Source organism: Pseudomassariella vexata, assembly GCF_002105095.1.
Source record: "Pseudomassariella vexata strain CBS 129021 chromosome Unknown BCR38scaffold_25, whole genome shotgun sequence".
Taxonomy (NCBI): Eukaryota; Fungi; Ascomycota; class Sordariomycetes; order Amphisphaeriales; family Pseudomassariaceae; genus Pseudomassariella; species Pseudomassariella vexata.
Genome location: NW_024467980.1, coordinates 165,293 through 186,503, shown reverse-complemented (window position 1 = coordinate 186,503; position 21,211 = coordinate 165,293). Strand labels below are relative to the sequence as shown.

Sequence of the window (21,211 nt, the reverse complement as noted above, 5' to 3'; positions counted from 1 at the left end):
TGCCGTCGTCGCACCGCAGGTTGACAGCATGGGATTCCGAATATTGCTAGAACAGTCCGATCCGGTGGGAGTTCACGGCACTTGCAGACCTTTTATTCCTACAACTCTTTGTCATAGAACTTATTTATGTGCATTTAATTTTCTTCGAGGGCATCACATACTTCATGCCCCTCGTCAAGCTTCCGAACCAGAGCTGCCAGTAGTCGTAAATAGGATTTAACCGCCCATACCAAGGGTTCTCACCCGTGATTCGCGGCAAGCGATTTCGCGCGCGCACAAAGTAAGTCGAGCTGTGCCCAACGACGGGTTTCGACACCACAGAATGGGTGGTTTCGTCAAAGGTGGGAACAGCCGAGGTTGCCCCAATTTTGACAGTCCGCTTGTAGACCTGAATCAATAGTCGAATGCAGGCATCAGCCCCCAGAGTCCAGGAGCTAGTCGTGTAGCCAATGACTGCACCGGCGTTTGGAATCCCTAAGTCCGTGGTAAGTCTCCCCTCGGTAATGAGAGCAGAGTAATGAGAAACTTACCAGTGAGCATGCAACCTCTCCAAACATATTGCTGTCCGATTTCAACCGGAACGCCGTCTACCATAGTACTTGCACCACCAAATAGTCTCACATCGAGACCGGTGGCAGTTACCAATATGTCGGCCTCGAGTAGCTTCCCCGACTTGGTCAGTATTCCATCCGCAGTCACCGTTTCAATTACATCCGTGACCACGTCACAATTGGCGCGGTGTAGGGCCTTGAAGAAGTCGCCGTCGGGGCAAAAACACAGTCTCTGGTCCATGGGGACGTATCGTGGATTGAAATGAGGGTCAACTGGAACATGCTCTGGGAGCTGCTGTTTCATCAACCGGAGGATGAGTTTCCTGGCGGCATTGGGGAAGGCGAGGCAGAATTGAGAAAAACCCTGTTCTGTGATGAAGCAACGCCACCAGTTCAATGGATGGGCGATCCGGGCTGGCAACAACTGCTTCAGCCAGTTGCCGACTACGCTAACGGATGGCAACGTCACTGCAGCAAAGTTAGCGAAGGTCACTGCAAACCCTTGTCCAGCCTTGATCTTGGGGCAGACCATACGAGAGAACAGTAATGAAACCTTACTTACTGACATATGAGGGGCTCCGTTGCAGCATCGTGACATGGCCAGCTGTCTTGGCCATAACTGGCAGAAGCGTGATGGCCGTCGCACCAGAGCCAATGATGACAACCCGTTTCCCAGCGTAATTGAGCCCAGTCGGCCAGAACTGGGGGTGTGCGACGGTTCCCTGGAAGTTCTCCAGACCCGGGATCTCAGCCTGCAGTGGCTTCTCGTAGTCATAGTATCCAGAACAAGCAAAGAGGAACTTGGCGCGGAAGATTTTAGTGCTGCCCTCGTTATCGACGGTCAAAGTCCACCGCTGCTCCTCGGACGACCAGTTGGCAGCCGTGACTTTATGCCGGAACCGGATCTTCTTGTCGATGCCTTCATCATGAGCGGCCGACTCGATGTATTCCAGGATCAATGGCCCATCGGCCATGTCTTTGTCGTGCACCCATGGTCTCCAGGGAAGGCCGAACGTGGTGAGTTGGGAGTCGGACCGTATGCCTAGGGCGGTTGAGCTCATGATCTCGCACGCGAACGATCTTCTTGGACGTACCAGGGAACTTGAAGAAAGACCACGTCCCGCCAATCTTGTCACGTGCCTCTAGAATCGTGTATGAACAGTCTGGTAGTTCAGTCTTGAGACGATAGCCGGCGTCGATGCCCGAGAGACCGGCGCCAATCACAATAAAATCGTGTTCCTCCATCGGGGCTTCGTGTACATTGAAAGAAGACGAATATGGTCCGCAATTCGATGATCAGTGATATTCCGCGATTATCAATGAACGTCGCCAGGCAGCACCTGGACTGGATCCGAGGTTGCTTGTGAAGTCGTGAAGTCAGTCCCCGCGTACTGGGCAATGCAAATTTCGTCCGATTCTTCTTTGCAGTTTCAGGATATTGATGCGCTGGATATCCCTCGTCTGAAGATCTGTGTGTGGCTCAGGTGACATGGTTAGTTCAAGATGCAGGGTTGTCACCAAAGTGGGCATCTTTGACGTCGGGTTCGGCTTGTTGTCTGTTGTCAGTGAACCCACCGCTGTAGTGGATTGGCGCACGGTCCGGAATGTGCTGCCTCAGTCTAAACGGCACCACGACATTGGGAACCCACTAGAGGTACCGTTATGCGATGGCGAGCTGCTTCAAGGTTGATGGATTGATCAGGCTTTCTGCGAATATATGACAGGCACTTGCAGTGTGGCTCGCCGTGTTGGTCAATGAATCCCTGACGTCGTACCCCATCAGTTCGTGGCTGCCCCCCCTGAACTAATCCACATGCTTCGAACTCTTACAAGCTGGAGCTGAAGATTGGTGAACCTCACTTCCTCGGCCTGCCCCATACTAAACCCGGCATGTACATAACGAATCATGTATTGAGAAGACCCTGATCAGCAAAAGCGCGATCCAGAATTTCCCTGATAATCCCATTTTTCCTCGCAGTGTACTGGTTCATATTCTCAGCCGCTTTACGACTCGCATCAGCCGCCTTGCGCTTGACGTTCTCATACGCGCGTCTATCATCCTCATGTTGATGCAGCCAATTTCTGAAGATGCGATGACGCACCACTTCGGGGCTGTCGGGTCCAAAGACGTGGATATTTGCGCACGGCTCGTCGAGGCAGAAAAGCCGGTGCTGGTGCCATCCAGGCTCGCGCAACAGAAACTGAAAGCCTGCCTCCTCGAGGTCGGGGACATATTCATCCTCTGCAGTCGGGTCTGCCACGATCAAGTCGATGTCGATAATGTCCTTGGCTGCGAGGCCTGGAATGCTTGTCGAGCCGACGTGCTCAATTGCAACGACGCGACCCTCTAACGCTGCGCGTATCTGTTGGACGATTAACACGAATGACGAAGCCCAACCGAGATTTGGCTCAACCAGCTCAATGGGGCGTCTTGGTCTTGTCGAAATCATTTGGACGTCGCCTGGGTCGAAATCGACGTGCTTCGTCACGTCACCGGCCGAAGGCATCGTGATGAAAGGCAATGTTGAAGTTGCGGCAGGGAAAGAAAGTGGATGAACTGTCAAAGTGCAAACCCTTCAGTCGCAAATTACCCGCGGTTGCTGATCTGTTTTAATCGAAATATTAGCTTGGCGTTCACGAATGATAAGACGCTTCAAACCCTTGTGTTACCCGTCCAAAACGCGTCTCACCCCGCAGATGCGCTGTCATCCCGTGAGTCGTCCATTCTCCCCTCTTAACTGCTCTGGCACCGCTCCCGTGTCGTGATATTTTTACCCTGGATCTCGATACCGCCAGGACGGCCATCAAGGTGATACATGGGCCTGCCCCCGATATATGCAAGTGCTTCGAAACAGTCAAGCTTGTCTCGTGCGATTTATTGGACTTGTTGCAAGTTATAAAAAAGCATGTAATGGACTGTTTCTCTTCTCTTCCGAGTCCCCAGGGCAAAGGTGGCCGGCCACGAGGACCTGAAGTACAGAAAAATATGCTCTCGGCTGCACGTTTGGGTTGCTGATAATATCTGAGCCTAACAGTGGCTGCTTAGACCAGAGCAAGTTACGAAACTGAAAGAGCCGGCGCGGTCTGATACGACCAGTGCTGCTGATCAACAGAGCGCAGCTATTACACTTTGCAATGAACCTACACATAAACTCCAACATAATCTTTTACTAGCATATTATCCATTTGAGGTGGCATCAGCGGGGAATTGTGTCTTCAAGGGACAATTGATGTATCCTTGAGCTGTCTTTGGAGTGTAGGAGGAAGTTCGGTCGTATTTAGATCATTTGATCGCCTCTTTCAGCCCGAAGACAAGATCCGGATTCGAAATGAAATCTCTGCTGAATGCGATGCTGATGTTATCGTCTCTGTAACCCTCCGGCAAGAACCACGGGGCTTTGATTGTTCCAAAACTTCACTAGGAAGCCCATACTATTCTGTCCCCGCAGCCTGACTTCCAAGTTAGAGATGGTTGTATCAGATTGGACGAACAAGATGGCGAGCCTTAATAGTGTCAATATTGCCGCTAATACGGGCTTCGATCAAATGTAAGGACGCCGCCAGGCTGAACTGCTTTGGTGGCTTGAACACGCACCCGAACTGGAGAACATCGCCTCGTCTATATAGCATCTCCTGGGAATCGCTGAACGGCCTTGGCCAGATCGCCCTCCGCTCCGAACCAATTACTTCCACGACCGCCTTGGTCACCTCGATGGGAAATCTGGCACGCTTCTCAATGCTGCCAACCCCATTCATCAGCCCGCTTTTTGCATGTATTCTGGAGGAAATCATCAACAAAATATCCATTTGCCCCGTGCATCTCAACCCCGTCGAAGCCTGCCGCGTTGGCATTCCTCCTGCCATCGCGAAGTCCTTGATATACTCCAGTATGCCTTGCCCTTTGATCTCTTCCGGCACCTCAATAGACTCGTACATGCGAACTGCACTAGAGTTCTTCATTGTGTAGCCCAGTGATCGATGCCCTTCCTGGCTCTCGGCATGACCTAGTTGCCGTATTTGATGTTGTCTGTTATCAGCAACATGCCTGGCACGACTGCCCTTTGCGCATAGTACTTTGGCACTACTACTAGCCGGACATATTTAGGCGCCTGTATGGTAGTCCGTCGGGCCAGCCATCATCCAACATAAGGCCAAGTACATCAACCAGCCCCATAATAAAGCTACATTCTTAGTTGAACTTGACAGCATCTTCTCAACAGACAATTTACACAGACATAAAAACACAGCTACAAGCTAGGCATTTCCATAGCTTAGAAGAATACATCTTAAACATCATATCTTATCTAACCCAACGGATACTACAATTAACCACACGGGCAGGCTTGCTTTAATAATCACAGCAATCACCTTGTTAGGACATCTTAAGCGAGTTTGTGGTTCGCACGTAAACTAAACTCCCACCTTCGGCTTCAACAATTTTGGACTAAATAAATGTGAAACCAGAACTCCCACTCTATATAAATAGAGTTCAACAGTTCAACTCGGCATCAAGCTGAATTAATATAAAACCCGCAAGCCTCTACCTCCCTAACCCACAAACCCCACGGCCTTCCCACAGACCAAGTACTCATCCCCTGAGCCGCCTCAGCCTCCTGTGGACTCAAATACTTAATCGGCTGCACGAGCGCCTTCTCTCCCTCACTCCGCGCATACGCCGCCTGCATCGTCAAAGCCGCCGTCTGGATGGCCGCATTCCGCATCGTGTAAACGGCCCTACTCACACACTCCTCTACCGCATTCGCCTTGCTATCCGTCACAACCGTGAACCCGTGTCCCCGCATCAGAACGACGGTTTGATTATACTCGAAACACTTTGCCAGAGCAGCGCCCAGGTGCTCATTCCGGACCAACATGTCCTTTGCGTCGGAGGGCTGGTACGCAGACGCGATGTCGAATACTGGCGCCCAGTGGCCTAGGAACCCGGCCATGTGGCTGCAGGGCCGCAGAGGGATACCCGTAATGGTATAAGGGATCACGGAGTCGGTGTGGCTGTGGATTACGCTCTGAAGAGACGGGTACGCTTTGTAGATTTCACTGTGGATGTGGCGCTCCGAAAAGCCCTTGGGGGAGTTGGGATCCACAGGCGAGGCGTCGGAGATGTGGTAGTGCACTAGATCCGCGGGCGAGGAAATGATGGCCGGTGCGGATTCGCGCGACATGATGAAGAGGTCGGGTTTGAAGGGGTGCCGGCAGGAGAGGTGGCCATAGGCGTCTAGGACGTTGTGGTAGTGCAAGATGTGGCTGCCTGTGATAAGCTTACGGTAGATTGTGGTGAGGAGGCCTGCTTGGCTGGCTTCGGTATCCATGGTGTCGGATTGTCTACTGGAGTTTGTAACTGATGAAAATATGAGTTTGGGATAGAGGAAATGAGACTCGCGGAGATGTTTACTTTCATCTGAAGTATACAAGCTCAATGGGCTATGCAGCTGCACGGCAGGGATCGGTTGGCTCTAAAATGAGGGGCCCGAGGCTCAGCCTGGATCTAAATTCTGCGGCATGATTTTTATAGAAATGCTTCTCCGTGGTACTATTACGGGGTTTCCCATTTAACGTATTGACTATTTTATACTATATGTGTTCTTACGATTCCAGAATATTTCTCATGTCCATTGGGCTAATTTTAGAGCCTGGGCAAAGCTATCTACGATGAGATACATCCGATTTTCAGGGGTTGTCCCTCATTGACTCCATCATGATCTTCTCTTCAATATCCCGGCTTCGGTATCTTGGCTCTCCAATCCGTTAGTCTCGTTTTTTTCAGCCTTTATCGGCGGTTGACTGATCTGTCGGTTCGCACTAAGTTGTATCACCTCTTAGCCCACCTAATCGTAACATGTCAGAGCTGAACTACATTTCCAGCCAACGGCTTGTTGGTGGCGTCGATGGACCAGGCCAGACCCCACGAGGAATTTTTGATCTCCTTGAAATTATGACATGATAGATCTGTGTTACGAAATTCCTGCAAGTCCTCGGTAAATGCAGATGCCAACCATTGACCCAACATGTTGGTGTATCGCAGTCATTGCTCACACACTCTACACATTCTTGGCCAAAATATGACGAACCTGCCTGCATCCGTCGTACCATCATGATTCAAGGCAATTATTTCATCACATCAGAGTTCTCTCAAGAAGTACCGATCTATAGAAGCTTTGGCGGGAGTCAGCAGCCTCTTCTCTTGGCACGTAAGGATGCCACATGCCAAGCTCTTCTCCATCTTCGTATAGCTTCGACCACACTTTAGAATATCAAATTCAGCTTCAGCTTGGGTTAGTAGCACAAAAGAATCTAGGTACGATAGCTCAAGCCAAATTTCAAGCGCAGCAGCCATCTCCTCAGCCAGCCAGGCAAACACCATGGAGACGTGGTTGAGCCAGGAGACTTTGTCCGACTATAAACTATGGGCTGGTCTCCAGGAGATTCTGCTTCTTTATGTCTACTTGATTTGTAAACCACACGTCACAAGTTACATCCTCATCTTTCTCTACCTACCCATAGTCATCGACCCTCTGAGTTAAGCGCGGCATCAAGATGGCGCACCATTGCCACGAAGGCCTCTGCCCCATCCCACCCCATCCTGACCTCCTGGCCCGCCAGAAGACGGCCGAAACTCTCAAGGTTCAGGGAGCCGCCGCGGCAGATGCAGCAGCCATCAAGAAACTGAGTGCCCTCGCCCTTTCGTACCGCACCGGCCGCCTCCCGGGTCTCAACGATGGCACCATTTTCCCAAAGTCCAGCTACAAGAAGCCCACGTCCATCCAGGCCATGAGCCGCGCAGCTCTGGAGAGAGCGCCGCTTAGGGGTGCTGTCAAGTACGTATTATCACGCTCACAGCAATACCTAACGCGTGATTTGACCTAACCGACATGTAGCGTCATCCTAGTCCTCGTAGAATTCAAGGACATTAAGATGGGGGCCGGTGCCAAGCAGCGCTTCGAGAATCTCTTCTTCTCAACAGGCAAGATTCCCACCGGCTCTGTCAACGAGTACTACAAGGAAGCATCGGGCGGCAAGATCTCGCTCGCCGGCGAGGTCATCGGCCCCTACACTCTAAGCCATGACATGGCGTACTACGCCAATGGCCAGTCGGGCATGGCTTGGCCTGAGCCCAATGCCATGACGATGGCCGATGAGGCTGTCACGGCTGCTGTTGGTAAGGTTAACTTCAACAAGTACGACAATGACAAAAATGGCATGATTGATGTCTTTTGTGTTGTCCACGCTGGTACTGGGGCTGAGCAGAGTGGGAACCCGAATCACATTTGGAGCCTGAAGTGGAATATCAACCAGGAGAGAAAGCTGAATGGTGAGCATGCAACCCCCAAGTGCACGTGGATACGAAAGGCTGATAGGTGGATGCTACCAGACGTGAATGTGTTCGGTTTCTTGACCATCCCCGAAGACGCCAAAATTGGGGTCAGTGCCCACGAGATTGGGCATTTACGTAAGGAACTGATTATGCTCCAATGCACATTTCCTCACTAAGATATCTATGTCAGTATTTGGATGGCCCGACCTCTACGACACCGATGGAACCTCAGACGGCATCGGCAGTTGGTGTCTCATGTCTTACGGTAGCTGGGGTGGCAGCGGTGATCGCCCCGTCCACCCATCGGCTTGTAAGGCGTCCCCCGTTTCCACTCACTATCAAAACCCAATGCTTACTGTTCAAAAAGGGTGCAAAGCCAACCAAGGCTGGATCGATGTGGTCAACGAGACGCAAAACCACCAAATCACGCTCAAAGAAGTCAAATCCGACTACAAAACCCATCGCCTCTGGAAAGATGGCGACACGAACAGCTCTGAGTACTTCCTTATCGAAAACCGTCAATTCAGCGGCTTCGACAACTCTCTCCCGGGCAACGGGCTGCTGGTTTGGCATATCGACGATAGTGTCGATGGCAACACCAACGAGTTCCACCCCAAGGTGGGACTCCTCCAAGCCGATGGGCTTGATCAGCTTAAATTCAGCTTTGGCGATGCCGGGGATCCATTCCCGGGGATTGCGAGAAACACCGTCTTCAACGCGACGAGCAACCCGAATAGCAAGGCATACTCGGGTCAAGACACGTATGTGTCCATTACTAACATCCCCGCTGCGGCACCGTCGATGACTTTTAATATCACCGTCAAGCCCATCACGTTGCCGCCTGGTGATGATGGACCTTTCAGCTCGAGGAAGTGGTATCGTGTAACCAACACCTTTGCCGGTTACGCACTCGACGTCCTCAACGACGGCGCCGGCAATGCGGAAGGGTTAATTCAGATGTCCCGCGTAGGCAACTTCTCGGGCCAGCACTGGCAGATTGTCCCCAACGGCGCGGGGACGTACGCCCTGCGGACTCTGTTCCTAGGTGTGGGGAGGCAGCTGGATGTCTATGGTAATGATAAGCTGAAACCCCATCTGGCCAGTGCCGGACCGTACTCGGGACAGATCTGGAAGATTGCCCCGTGGGGTGATGGGACTTGGCATTTGGAGAATATGTATAGTGGGAGTGCGCTGTATTTGGATACCATGGAGGGCGGGCCGAGGGTCGCGATGAATCAAGCGAATGTAGGGAGGCCGACGCAGAGATGGACTATGACGGCTATTAGGGACATTACCGAGTCTGGATTTTGAAGGCATATGACGGTATACGGAGGTTGGATTTTCACCGAGATAATTGGATGACCGAAGAAATGAAGACGATGCCTGGTGCTCGAAGTGTGTTAATAACTAAGGTTGATTTGTAGTTTGCCAGTTGTAATCCAAATTTCCCACTCAGCTTCCATGGAATATCAACACGTTTCTTAGTGATAGGTATGTCGTTCGGTCAAATGCGAAGCTAAAGTGTGAATGATGTGCCGCTTCTCGGCGCCATTGAAGAGGATTGATACTCCACTCTTGTCCCTTGCCTCGATTCCGAGCATCGTGGAATTGATTGGTGTGGACTTCGTTTGACTGCTGGCCTGCCTGCCGACCAATAAATGTATTGTGTAAATGGCAATGCCCAAATAATGGATCAAATATTGCATTCTCGTGTATTGCGTTGTGTGATTACTTACATGCCGGCAGGTCATCCATAGGAAGTCTCACAAACGTGGTGATGCAGCTTAAAGCATTTGTGGCCACTAGGGATAATTCTTCATTGCAGCAAAACCATCGAGAAGATTGCACTGTGGTTCGGAGCAGGAGGAAAGGCTCGGTCTGGCAGTAATCAACTATCTTAGACTGAAGATCTAGACTGTGTTGATGGGACGGAATACAAACCTGGACAATAATCCCGGACGTGATATTAAGTAATCTGACAGCAGCATCACGACTACTGGATACACCCCGTCCTCTTCTATCGCGACCTGTCTCAGTTGCTGCCGCCAGCATTCTGGAATGAACATGCTCACTCCATTGTGCCTCGGAGTAAAGGGTCGAGGTGTTGGTAGTTTATTGAATCGTAGCACGCCTCAGAAGGCCAAGATTTCTACAATGCGTGAATGTAAACCTGAAGAAGGCAGAGGAAGCTTGATACATTTAGATGTCTCGACGGCAAACTGATGCACATAAAATTGGCAAGCCAGGCTCAAACGCGATACAAAATCAAAATAATCCCTCTTTTGAAATAACGTAGTCCACGGTCCAATTGCACACTTCGGCAGATTTTCGTACGCTACCACTTTGACCTGTGGTTTTTCACCACATAACTATGGTTGATTCTTGGAATGAAAGTAATATGATTCTAGCATTACATGCGCTTCAATGTGATCCAAAATTAAGTGTACGTCGCGCTGGTCAAATCTATAACGTACCTTTTAGAACACTTGCGTATCGACGCGACGGTAAAACCGCTCGAGCGATTACGCGATCGCCAACGCAAAAGTTGACTCCTTCCGAAGAAGAGGCAATCATACGACATATAACCGACCTAGATTCGCGAGCATTTCCTCCCCGATTCAGTGGTGTTGAAGATATGGCCAACCGATTACTTCGAAGTCGCGACGCGGGACGCGTCGGCGTCAACTGGGCCTCGAGCTTCGTAAGACGATAACCAGACCTCCGGACGCGTTTAAATCGAAGGATCGACTATCATAGACTCCTCTGCGAAGACCCCGACGCGTATCGCGCGTGGTTTGACCTGGTACGGAATACAATTGCGAAATACGCGATCCAGGAGGAGGATATCTACAACTTCGACGAGACCGGTTTTGTGATGGGCCAAATCTCGTCCGAAATGATCGTGACGACTTCTGATCGGCGCGGAAGGCCTAGAGCAGCCCAGCATAGAAATCTGGAATGGGTTACAGTTATTCAAGGCGTTGGGTCGTCCGGTTATGCCCTCCCTCCGTACATCATTTTCGCCGGCAAAACCCACCTCTCGTCATGGTACGAAAACAGCCCATTACCGACTGATTGGGTTACTAAAAATGGCTGGACTATGAACGAGAGAGGCAAAGATTGGATAAAACACTTCGATCATCACACCAAGTCTCGTACGAAAGGTACTCATCGCCTATTGATCCTCGACGGTCACGAAAGCCATCACTCGACCGATTTCGAGGTATATTGCAAAGCTAACAATACCGTCACGCTTTTTATGCCTCCTCATTCGTCGCATAAGCTCCAGCCTCTTGATGTTGGTTGTTTTCGCGGGTTAAAAAGAGCGTACGGAAAAGAAATCGAAGATCTCATGCGAGCGCATATAAGTCATATCTCGAAAGAAGACTTTTTACCGGCGTTTTTAAACGCGTACAACGCAACTTTCACGGTTTCAAATATCCAAGGAGGTTTCCGAGGGGTAGGAATAGTTCCGTACGATGCAGATTATGTCATATCACAGCTCGATGTGAAATTACATACGCCAACACCTCCGGGTAGCTCGGCTGGTCTCCCCGTCCCTTGGGAATCAAAGACTCGGAACAACCCAACCGAAGCCCAATCACAAACCGATTATGTGAAAAATAGGATTGTACGATATCAAAATAGCTCACCAACGTCAATTTTTGCTGGAATAGATCAGATTGCGCGAGGTACAACGAAGGTTATGCATCGGCTTGCCCTTTTAGAAGGCGAGGTCGAATGACTTCGAAAGGCAAATGAGACCTTAAGTCGACGTCGCCGTGCGAAGAAAAATCAGCTACAGAGTGGATGATAGGCGTTGTGGTTGAATTAACTTATACATTGTCGTATAAGGTCTGCCAAAGTGTGCAATTGGACCGTGGACTACGTTAACCAGATTATTATGTTTGCAATTCTAGTGTTGCTATTGCACCTTCGAAGTATAAAGGCGACCGTCAACTACCTGTGTACCGAATAACGACATTTCCGAGTCTCACTACTTCTTTTTTGACCACTAACTCCTTCGTTGAACACACTAATAACGCAACTGTCAACGTAATAATTGACTAAGCTATTGGCATACCCAAGGCATCCCTTTAGATACCAGCGTTACCTTCCCTGCTCCAAATCTCCGTCTACAAGTACTTAAGATCCATCGACTAAGTAACTCTTCCATGGGGTATTACACTTAGTTACAAAATCAGCTAATAATATATTTCCCGGTAATGGTTACTAGCGGTTATCTATCAGATACCCAGGGACAAGATTATGGAAATAATGGGCTCAAATGCGTATGTGGATGAAGGCCAGGGTCGGAACCTTCCTAAATCGAAGTTCACCCGCCCGACACGCCTCTGATCAACAAGTTTCAACTATTTCTAACTCGAGACGACGGTCTCTTACCATGACCATAACATTCTTTCGAAAACTAATCTTCTCCAAGGGAGGAAGTTGAATCTAGGAATATTGATGAGAGTAAACTGTTCCTGCACCACCGCTAAAAGTGCACGCAACTCTTCCAAGACCTCATCTACATCAGTAGCACGCGAAGAACTCCTTGGCTTGTTCAGCAAAGCTCCAAAAAACCATTTACGCACCATATGGCAAATTGAAAAATTGTACAAAAATATGTTTCCCTCAGGTCGGTCCACTACCTGGCTAAATCGGCGAAGTGCGGGGTTTTGTAGGACACTCAGTCGTGCCTTCCACCTACAGCAGCTCACGGATGAGTTGCCAGTGCTCGAAGGTGTCCCTAATTCTCTCTGGGATGTAGCCGATGAAGATAACACCACGTTTCTTCCGCTCAGACTCCCATTATTCCAGTGTCACCGAGCATGTTACCGAATTTGAGGTTGTGATGATCTTATGAACCAAGCATTCCGGAGGTTGCAGCATTATTCCCGATATCAGAAGCGAAAGTGACCAAGGCATGTTCTAGTTCCAGAATCATCTGTAACGTCCCACACCCACATCCGGGACACCCCCACATGTGGGACACCTAAAAATGCCTCATCAACTGTAAGGTGACAGCAAGCCTAGACTATCACGTCACATAGACCAAAATATCTAGTAATTCTGTCACTTAGTGACAGAATTGAGGCTTAACCCTGCTTATAGCTCTGTATTCCCTTACATCAACACCGCTAGCCTCTAACTTCAACCTCTTTTATCTTTACCAATGTGACGGGCTCACTGCGAAACTATACAGCTCAACATGGCCAAATACTGTCAATTATCTAACTGAGGAGGAAAGTAAAATATGCGAGTTGTCCCGGGAACACGGACTATGTTTTGTGTGCCCTCGATGGTTCCTTTGGTGGATCCGGACGCACGGTCCTTGCAGCTCCGGATCCCATATCAGGCACAGCCTGTCACAACCAATATCGATTCAATCTTTACGAAATTTTACGTACGTCTTCTTTATACTAATATAAGTCAATATACCGAAGATGATATTTATCGAGCTCTTCAAGCAATAGCTACCGGTCAAAGCCTCCGAAAAGCAGCATATGAGCATGGTGTCCTAAGGTCTACTCTTTCACGACGGATTCAGGGAGCCTAGTCAAAAGATATAGCCTTCGCTGACTACTAGAGGCTCTCTCCAGCCCAGGAATCCTATCTGGCTGAATGGGTTCGAATCCAGGCTGCCCTAGGCCTCCCACTAACCTATCAACAGCTCAAAGACTTCGCCGAGCGTATCCTACAGATCCACGGAGACACCGAACCACTTAGAAAGAACTGGGTCTAGGCTTTTATCAAGAGGAACCCTTCAGTCAAGGTCCAGAGAAGTAGAGCTATCGATTCCCAGCGTATTATGTAACGAGGATACCACACGTCTCACAATATAATAGTCAGGTAGTGCAAAGGGTAGTGTAACGGGGTAAGGCCGGACATCAGGGAAATAGGTTACGGGGCTAGGAGAAAGTTTATTTTCTCTTCTTTAAAAGGCACAGAGGCAGAGTAGGACACGAGTCCTCCATCTTCACGCATCATCATCCTCATCCTCAAATCATCATCTCCTTCTTATCTATATCTTCACCTTCGCTTTTCAGTCAGTTATTTAGTTATTTTAGTTATTCAGCTTACCTTTACGTTCGAGATCCTACTATTACAATACGAGTATCAGAGGCATATCCGACTAACTCACACACCAGACGTGTAAGAGCTTCACTCTTATAACCAGTACCACGATCTTCATCTGATAAGACCAACAGATGGGATCTGTTGGTACTGGAGCCGTCTGTTCAGTGTGTTAGTGTCAGAGAACAGAATGCCATAGGCACCGGTGGGACACCGGTGGGGCTCTGGTGTAGGGATGTGCGAGTCATGACACGATATGGAAGTCTTGGTTTGCGGAACAATCGGAGAAACTAGTGCTCCGCGGCTCCGACGTCGGGTTCTAGCTATCTATGTAAGGGGCGGAGGCCCGGGAAGAAGATAGAGGGAGAGTAGAGATCAATGCATCATCGTGGGCACCCCTACCTGAGACCGCCAGTGATCGCCAGTGACCACCCGGTGCTACGTAGGAGGGACGCCCGTTACTCCCCATCACTCTGTAGTATTGCCTTCGGCCTAGCCGTACCCTGACAGTTAGGTGGTAGGTATATCCTACTGACCGTCTGACCCCGTTTCAGTATCTTGTTTATAAAGCAGAGGTATATAAACTCTGTCGTTTCGTGGCTACTATGCCTATCTAGGATAAGTAACCTAGTCTCTTCAGGGTCCTCTGGTTGAGTCAAAGGAATAAAGATCTTTTGTAGCTACTCAATAGCCGTAGAGTCTGACGTCCACCTATTCTCTGTTGCTGTAAACCTCCAGGCTTCGTATAGAGTCAAGTCTAGAGGAAACCACTGCTGCTGGACAGACTTCCCCTTATATATTGTAAGTGGGGGTAGTGCAGTACCAGTCGCAGAGATACACTCTATAATGTTACGAACCGTTGGTTCTAACCTGGCCAAAACCAACCCGACAGGCCCTACAATAGGCCATGACGGAACCCCGCAGGAACAAAGCCCCATTGAAACGGGGTCAGGCGGTCAGTAGGATATACCTACCACCTAACACACTGAACAGACGGCTCCAGTACCAACAGATCCCATCTGTTGGTCTTATCAGATGAAGATCGTGGTACTGGTTATAAGAGTGAAGCTCTTACACGTCTGGTGCGCGAGTTGGTCGGATGTGCCTCTGAGACTCGTATCGTGATAATAGGATCTCGAACGTAAAGATAAGCTGAATAACTAAAATAACTAAAGAACTGACTGGAAAGCGAAGGTGAAGATATAGATAAGAAGGAGATGATGATATGAAGATGAGGATGATGATGCGTGAAGATGAGGGACTCGTGTCCTACTCTGCCTCTGTGCCTCTTAAAGAAGAGAAAATAAACTTTCCCCTAGCCCCGTAACCTATTTCCCTGATGTCCGGCCTTACCCCGTTACACCATAAGGACGGAAAGGAACAACTAGGCCCCCTACTAAAGGAAAAGGTCACGTGATAGGGATCACGCTTGGCAGAGTGATCCCCTACTTGGGATCACCAGGAGCGACGTGATCCAAGTGATCCAACGAGATCAGTGAAGGAGAGATGGTGTCAGAGAACAGAATGCCATAGGCACCAGTGGGTGTCAGGACACTGAACGCAGGACACCGGCGGGTCGCCGGAGGGGTGTTTCGGACAAAAGACTCCCGAGTCATGATTACAATCTATGTGAAGCTTTGGGATGACGAGAGTCAAGATCCTTGGCATCGCCGACCCTGCTGTTATGCTGGGTCCAAGCGGCGGCCTAGCTATCTATATAAGGACCATCTCTAAGTAGGATAGGGAAGGAGTTGTCAGAGCCACAAGTGTCATCCGAGGCGGGCCGGCTTCCACCAGGTAGGAAGCCGTTTGTGGCGGCTAGAGAGCCGTTGAAGCCGTTTGCAGCGGATAGGGAATCGCTTGGTTGCAGATAAGGAGCCGCTGTCCAAGATATTGGCCGAAGTCGGAGGAACACAGACATACGGAAGCAAACATCCAGAATCCAAGAGAGAACCTCGGCTGGCTATAAGTAAGGAGTCGAGACGGAGGAAGATAGAGAGGACAGAGATCAATGCATCACCGTGGGCACCCCTACCTGAGACCGCCAGTGACCACCCGGTATTACGTAGGAGGGACGCCCGTTACTCCCCATCACTCTGTACTATTGCCTTCGGCCTAGCCGTACCCTGACAGATGGATATATAAGGGACAGGACTCCCAGGCATTTCATAGATAGACAGTCTCTACTTCAGTAATCAATCTAAGCATCAATCTAACCCATTGGTGAGGCAAACTGCCTTGACGACTCTATTCCCAGTTACCCTACTTGAATACTTCAGTTACACAGAGCCCTATACTCCATACGTCAGACCCCGATATTATTGCTAAGGACTCCGCAGCAGGACTTACTTACTAGCACAAACCCTTACAGACTCTTTAGTGGTTTACGCAGCTAGACTATTATAGGTTTCGTTACACTGGCCTGCCAACGGGCCTGTAATGTTGGTCTAGGGCCAACGGTTCGTAACAAGCTTGAGGCTAGTAGGGCTAGGAAGCGGAGGAAGGTTAAGATGAGCCCTAATTCGAAGTTTACTAATATCAAGGCTATTCGGAAGGCTCAAATCGAGGCTGGTGAAATTGAGGATAGTACAGATGAGTCTAGCGAGTCTGAAAACCCTAGTGACGGTGAAAGCTGTATTGTAGTCGTATCAGAATAAGTGTAAAAAAAGGTTGAAGTTAATGGTTATAATATACAGCATCATTTTTAGGGCGTCCCACATGTGGGGGTGTCCCGGATGTGGGTGTGGGACGTTACATCAATTCGTTTCGCGTTAGTCATTTGAGAGTCATCCGCTATGTGCCAACACCTCCACTCCTTATCGCTGTTCGCTTTGCGCACCCGCCTTCAAGTTTGCTCCTCCTAATTCATGCCCAGTGCCATATGCGTTTCGAAGTCCAGGCGCGATGTTACCTGGTTTGGATGATTCCTTGTCGAGTTGATGTTGACGCAGACTGCGAATGCCTTCCTGAATTGTTGAGTCATCCCATACGCCGACCGACTGCCATGCACTATCTCCACCTTCCATATTTTCGATGTCGTATAGATGATCATTCGAAGAAACAAGGAATTGGACGCCCTTGTTCCCTATTTTGATATCCCTCAGGCGATGTGTTGGAAGGTGACCAGGGACCAAAGAGGGGTGAGGAGAAGTTAGGTTTTCAGCCGGCGATAGCTGTTCACTGTCCTTTATTGATTGCTCGTCGGCAGTCGGAGCGATTGTAAATCCGTCCATTGCACAAGATCTTATTTGGGACAGTAGCCAAGTGTGTCGTGGACGTGGTTGGGAGAGTTGGAAGGTGAGGAGTGTCTTTCTAGCAAAGACGTGATTGATTTAGTGGCGGGCGGTTGATCTTCATCCGCCTGTTTCAATTCAAAGGCGCTAAAGTGAACATTATTAGCCGAGTTATCCCCAACCAGGCAAGTGCGTCATCCCCGGGCCGTACCGTGTTCTTCCTTGCAAGGCCATTACCATCACCTTCATTCGACAAGCAGCGGACTTACCTTACCCAACATACAGAATGAAAGCCTTAACGAAGAAGCAGCTGCTGACGATGCTCGACCACTCAGTGGGGCATGCGGATTATCAGAGCTAATTATTAGACTTCACACTACACTGGTTCTTGGATACGCATAGCAGGTTCGCAGTCGTGGGAATCATCTTCCTTACCATAAACCAGTGTTCAAACCGACTTCTGTACCCCTGCCTCGTACCCCTGCCACGTGGTGAGCCCCGCGACCTCGATCCCTGGCTCTTTGATTCGTGAAACAGAAATTGGACACAAGCCCCGTGGTATAAGCCGACAATGCAGAGGGCATGCAGACAAGATCAGGCTCACGAACGCTGTGCTCGCAAAGGCAGCCGAAATATCGACAAGTACAATAAGAAGACCAAGAGACGCAGAGAAAATGGGTCGGCACGAGATAGATCTTACGTAGTATGAAGCTTCTGGTTGCATTCTAATGAGATTCTTATTGTCAGCTAACGTGAATGTACACCGAGCTGGCCATGACACCGAGCTGGCCATGACACCGAGCTGGCCATGACACCGAGCTGGCCATGACACCGAGCTGGCCATGACACCGAGCTGGCCACTTTCATGCGCCAACGCGACCGGCCAACTTAATCTTTGATTTTCTCAACAACCAATTATGGAAAAGTCATACAACGAAGCAGACTTAATGCTAGCCCTTCAAGCTCTCCAAAATGACCAAAAACTTAGTATCCGACAAGCGGCAAAAACGTACCAAGTCCCCCGAAGCACCCTCCAAACGCGTAAAAACAGCGTACCTTTCCGACGCGATATTTTGCCCAATTCACGAACTATGACAGAATTAGAAGAGGAGGTCATTATCAAGCATATACTGGACTTAGATGCATGAGCGTTTCCGCCCCGGATTGCTGATGTGAAAGCAATGGCAAATTCTATCCGCGCGACACGTAACGCAGGGCTCATTGGAACGCGCTGGGCCTCGAGGTTCGTCGCACGTCGCAAAGAGCTGAAAACTCGTTGGAACCGTCCTTACGATTACCAAAGGGCCCAATGCGAAGATCCAAAGCTTATTGCAGATTGGTTTCGGCTTGTTGCGAATGTTATCGCGAAATACGGTATCCAAGAGTCGTACATCTACAACTTCGACGAGACTGGGTTTCTGATGGGCAAGATCTCAACCAATATAGTAGTTACGAGCTCCGAACGACGTGCCAGGCCGAAATAAATACAGCAAGGTAACCGGGAATGGGTTACCGTAATCCAAGCGGTCCAGTCTACCGGTTGGGCGCTGCCGCCGTTCATCGTTGTTGCGGGCCGATACCACCTCTCTTCTTGGTACGAAGACGACAACATTCCGAAAGATTGGAGAATTAGACCTAGTCCAAAAGGATGGACGACTAACGAGATCGGTATGGAATTTATTAAACACTTCGATAATTGTACGAAAGATGGAAAGTCCGGGATATATCGATTGTTAGTGTTGGACGGTCACGAGAGCCACGTTTCCGGCGATTTCGAGCTATATTGCACAGAACACAAAATTGTAACTTTGTGTATGCCTCCGCACTCATCTTACATCCTCCAGCCACTTGACGTGGCCTGTTTCGATCCATTAAAGCGGGTGTACGGCCAGATGGTAGAGAAATTGATACGCCGGTCACTAACACATATCGCGAAGGAGGACTTCTTTCCTATCTTCAAAGACGCCTTCTTTGCAGTTTTCGGCGAAAAAAACGTTCAAGCTGGCTTTCGAAGGGCAGGACTTGTTCCATTCAATCCAGAAAGTGTGATTTTAAAGCTGGACGTACGATGACGGACCCCAACGCCTGTTGGCTCCCCAGAAATCGCAACCCGACCGTGGGTATCAAAGACGCCACAGAACCCGATAGAGGCTCATGCACAGTCTACTTTTTTGAAAAAGCGCATCTCCGAGCATCAGAATAGCTCTCCGACGAATATTTTCTCAGCTGTTGACCAGTTTGCGAAGGGAGCAAGAATGATAATGCACGAGCTCGCCCTCGTACGGGCCGAGTGCGCTGAGCTTCGAGAGGCAAATAAGATGCTAAGCCGGCGCCGGAGGACTAAAAAATGCAATTACGGGAAGGAGAATCACTTATTTTCCAAGAAGGACAGGACCTACGGGACTCTAGAGAGTTGGCGACGCAGATACAGCAAGAAGAGCGCCGAAATGGTGGTCGCGCAAAGCGTGTTGAAACGCGCCCGAGGCGCGGTGGTATTTGCAACGGGACTGGGCATAATACGCGAACTTGTAAGATCGCATTGCCATCTTCTGGAGAGGAAGATTCAGAGTAATTTCAATTGATTTACGGCGTTGTGGTTTTACTATCGTAAAATTTCTATGCGAGGTTATGTAAGGGTGGCCAGCTCGGTGTACATTCACGTTATGTACGTCTATTATTATGGTCAAAGTCAGCTTTTGCAATAAGTACTGTCTATTCGAACTTACTACTAAGATGACGTCACCAACGGTTTCAAGCGCGCCTTTTGCCTCAACGCCATCTAGAAGCCAAGATAACCAGCCAGTTGGCTTCCCAGATTATTCTCTTTGGACTTCTGAACGGTGGGCAAGTTATCCAGGTTTTCTAAATGGCCACGATTCCAAAGCAGAGCGCAAATGGTGGTGGAAACACGGTTATCGACTAAAAGACCCTAAAGGTTCACATCAAGGTTGGCCTGTGGAAGCTGCAGCAGTATTATGATAAGCTGACGAATCTGGCGTACGCCGCTGCCGTGATCTTCAACCCGACCATGAAAATGAGTGGGTTGCAAGCCATTTTTGATGCTGAACCTATACGCCAAGAGCTGAGTTGGCGTGAGCATTATATGGCTAGGTTGAGGAAGCGTTGGGAGGGTGACTATAAAAATAGGCAAGTATAATATCTAGATAACTGTTCATCTCTAACTGACCCTCGTCTAGGCCCCTTCCTGAGACCAACCCTTTAGCTGAAGCTGAGAACCAGCCAGTCCTTATGATGCTTCACCGCCGCAAGCGTTTTTATATGAGCGACGCCGACTCCGAGGTCCTTGATTCGCAAAGTACACAAGATACACAGCCAATAGCAAAGAGAAGGAAAGGAAAGGGCAGAAACACCAAGCCGGTGCCGATTAGGCAGGAAGAATCACAACAAGACGAGCTTCACCTCTACCTGGCAGAACCTGTGGTTAACGTGGACCAATATTTAAAGGACCCAGTAGCTTGGTGGCGTGATATTGGCGCAAAACGTTTCACCAAACTGTCTTATATGGCTGTTGACTTCCTTACGATACCTTCAGCGCAAGCAGAAACAGAACACCAGTTTAACAGCGTAGGAGAGATGGTATCAGCACGAAGATCTCGCCTAAAACGCCACGTTATTGGGGCATCACAATGTATCAGGTCATGGAGTTTAGCAGGCGTTAATCAGGCTGAGTTGCCACTCCATCTGCTTGACAAGGTATCAAACGTTGAATTGGATGGTGAGGTTTCACGCGAATTAGCTAATTGGGCGCAAAACCGTTAAAAATAAACAACTCCGTACAACCGCTATTGATCGATCCGACCTCTATCTGACCGGACCGGTTATATGTGATCGATACCGTTCGATACCGGTTGCTTAGTAATCTGTACCGATCGGATGAATATGATGTTGATCGATATCGATCGATTGGTCACTCTGGTATCAACTGTGAGAAGTTGTGGCCTCAGGTGTGGAGAGGTACGAGGCAAGCAGGCACGCGTTGCAGTATTTAGGGATTC

General features: G+C 49.4%; 6 protein-coding genes across 6 annotated transcripts; 2 read left to right on the top strand and 4 right to left on the bottom strand.

Annotated features, from left to right (window-relative positions):
* Window positions 1-124: 124 nt before the first annotated feature.
* BCR38DRAFT_356382 (monooxygenase) lies at window positions 125-1,796 on the bottom strand (the record flags this gene model as incomplete). Its single annotated transcript, XM_040857021.1, has 4 exons — window positions 125-474; window positions 531-1,019; window positions 1,114-1,593; window positions 1,646-1,796. 4 exons carry the CDS (start codon window positions 1,794-1,796, stop codon window positions 125-127), a joined length of 1,470 nt encoding a protein of 489 aa, XP_040709834.1.
* A 452-nt stretch (window positions 1,797-2,248) lies between these two features.
* On the bottom strand, window positions 2,249-3,265 carry BCR38DRAFT_379897 (GrpB domain protein). The gene is made up of 2 exons (XM_040857396.1): window positions 3,211-3,265; window positions 2,249-3,156 (listed from the first exon to the last, which is right to left on the bottom strand). Exon 2 carries the CDS (start codon window positions 3,056-3,058, stop codon window positions 2,456-2,458), a length of 603 nt encoding a protein of 200 aa, XP_040709833.1. The 5' UTR covers window positions 3,059-3,156; window positions 3,211-3,265; the 3' UTR covers window positions 2,249-2,455.
* A 763-nt stretch (window positions 3,266-4,028) lies between these two features.
* BCR38DRAFT_414736 (uncharacterized protein) lies at window positions 4,029-4,511 on the bottom strand (the record flags this gene model as incomplete). Its single annotated transcript, XM_040858964.1, has 1 exon — window positions 4,029-4,511. The coding sequence occupies one exon, from the start codon at window positions 4,509-4,511 to the stop codon at window positions 4,029-4,031; it is 483 nt and encodes a 160-aa protein (XP_040709832.1).
* Window positions 4,512-4,893: 382 nt separating this feature from the next.
* On the bottom strand, window positions 4,894-5,944 carry BCR38DRAFT_451802 (class II aldolase and Adducin N-terminal domain-containing protein). The gene has a single exon (XM_040861484.1). The coding sequence runs from the start codon at window positions 5,876-5,878 to the stop codon at window positions 5,060-5,062; it is 819 nt and encodes a 272-aa protein (XP_040709831.1). The 5' UTR covers window positions 5,879-5,944; the 3' UTR covers window positions 4,894-5,059.
* A 1,537-nt stretch (window positions 5,945-7,481) lies between these two features.
* Window positions 7,482-8,703, top strand: BCR38DRAFT_299686 (M6 family metalloprotease domain-containing protein; the record flags this gene model as incomplete). Its single annotated transcript, XM_040854538.1, has 4 exons — window positions 7,482-7,878; window positions 7,939-8,016; window positions 8,072-8,191; window positions 8,249-8,703. Coding segments are annotated over 4 exons (1,050 nt in total), but the record flags the coding sequence as incomplete, so codon positions are not given.
* A 30-nt stretch (window positions 8,704-8,733) lies between these two features.
* Window positions 8,734-9,087, top strand: BCR38DRAFT_303359 (ricin B lectin domain-containing protein; the record flags this gene model as incomplete). The annotated part of the gene is made up of 1 exon (XM_040854578.1): window positions 8,734-9,087. A coding segment is annotated over one exon (354 nt), but the record flags the coding sequence as incomplete, so codon positions are not given.
* Between the last annotated feature and the right edge of the window lie 12,124 nt (window positions 9,088-21,211).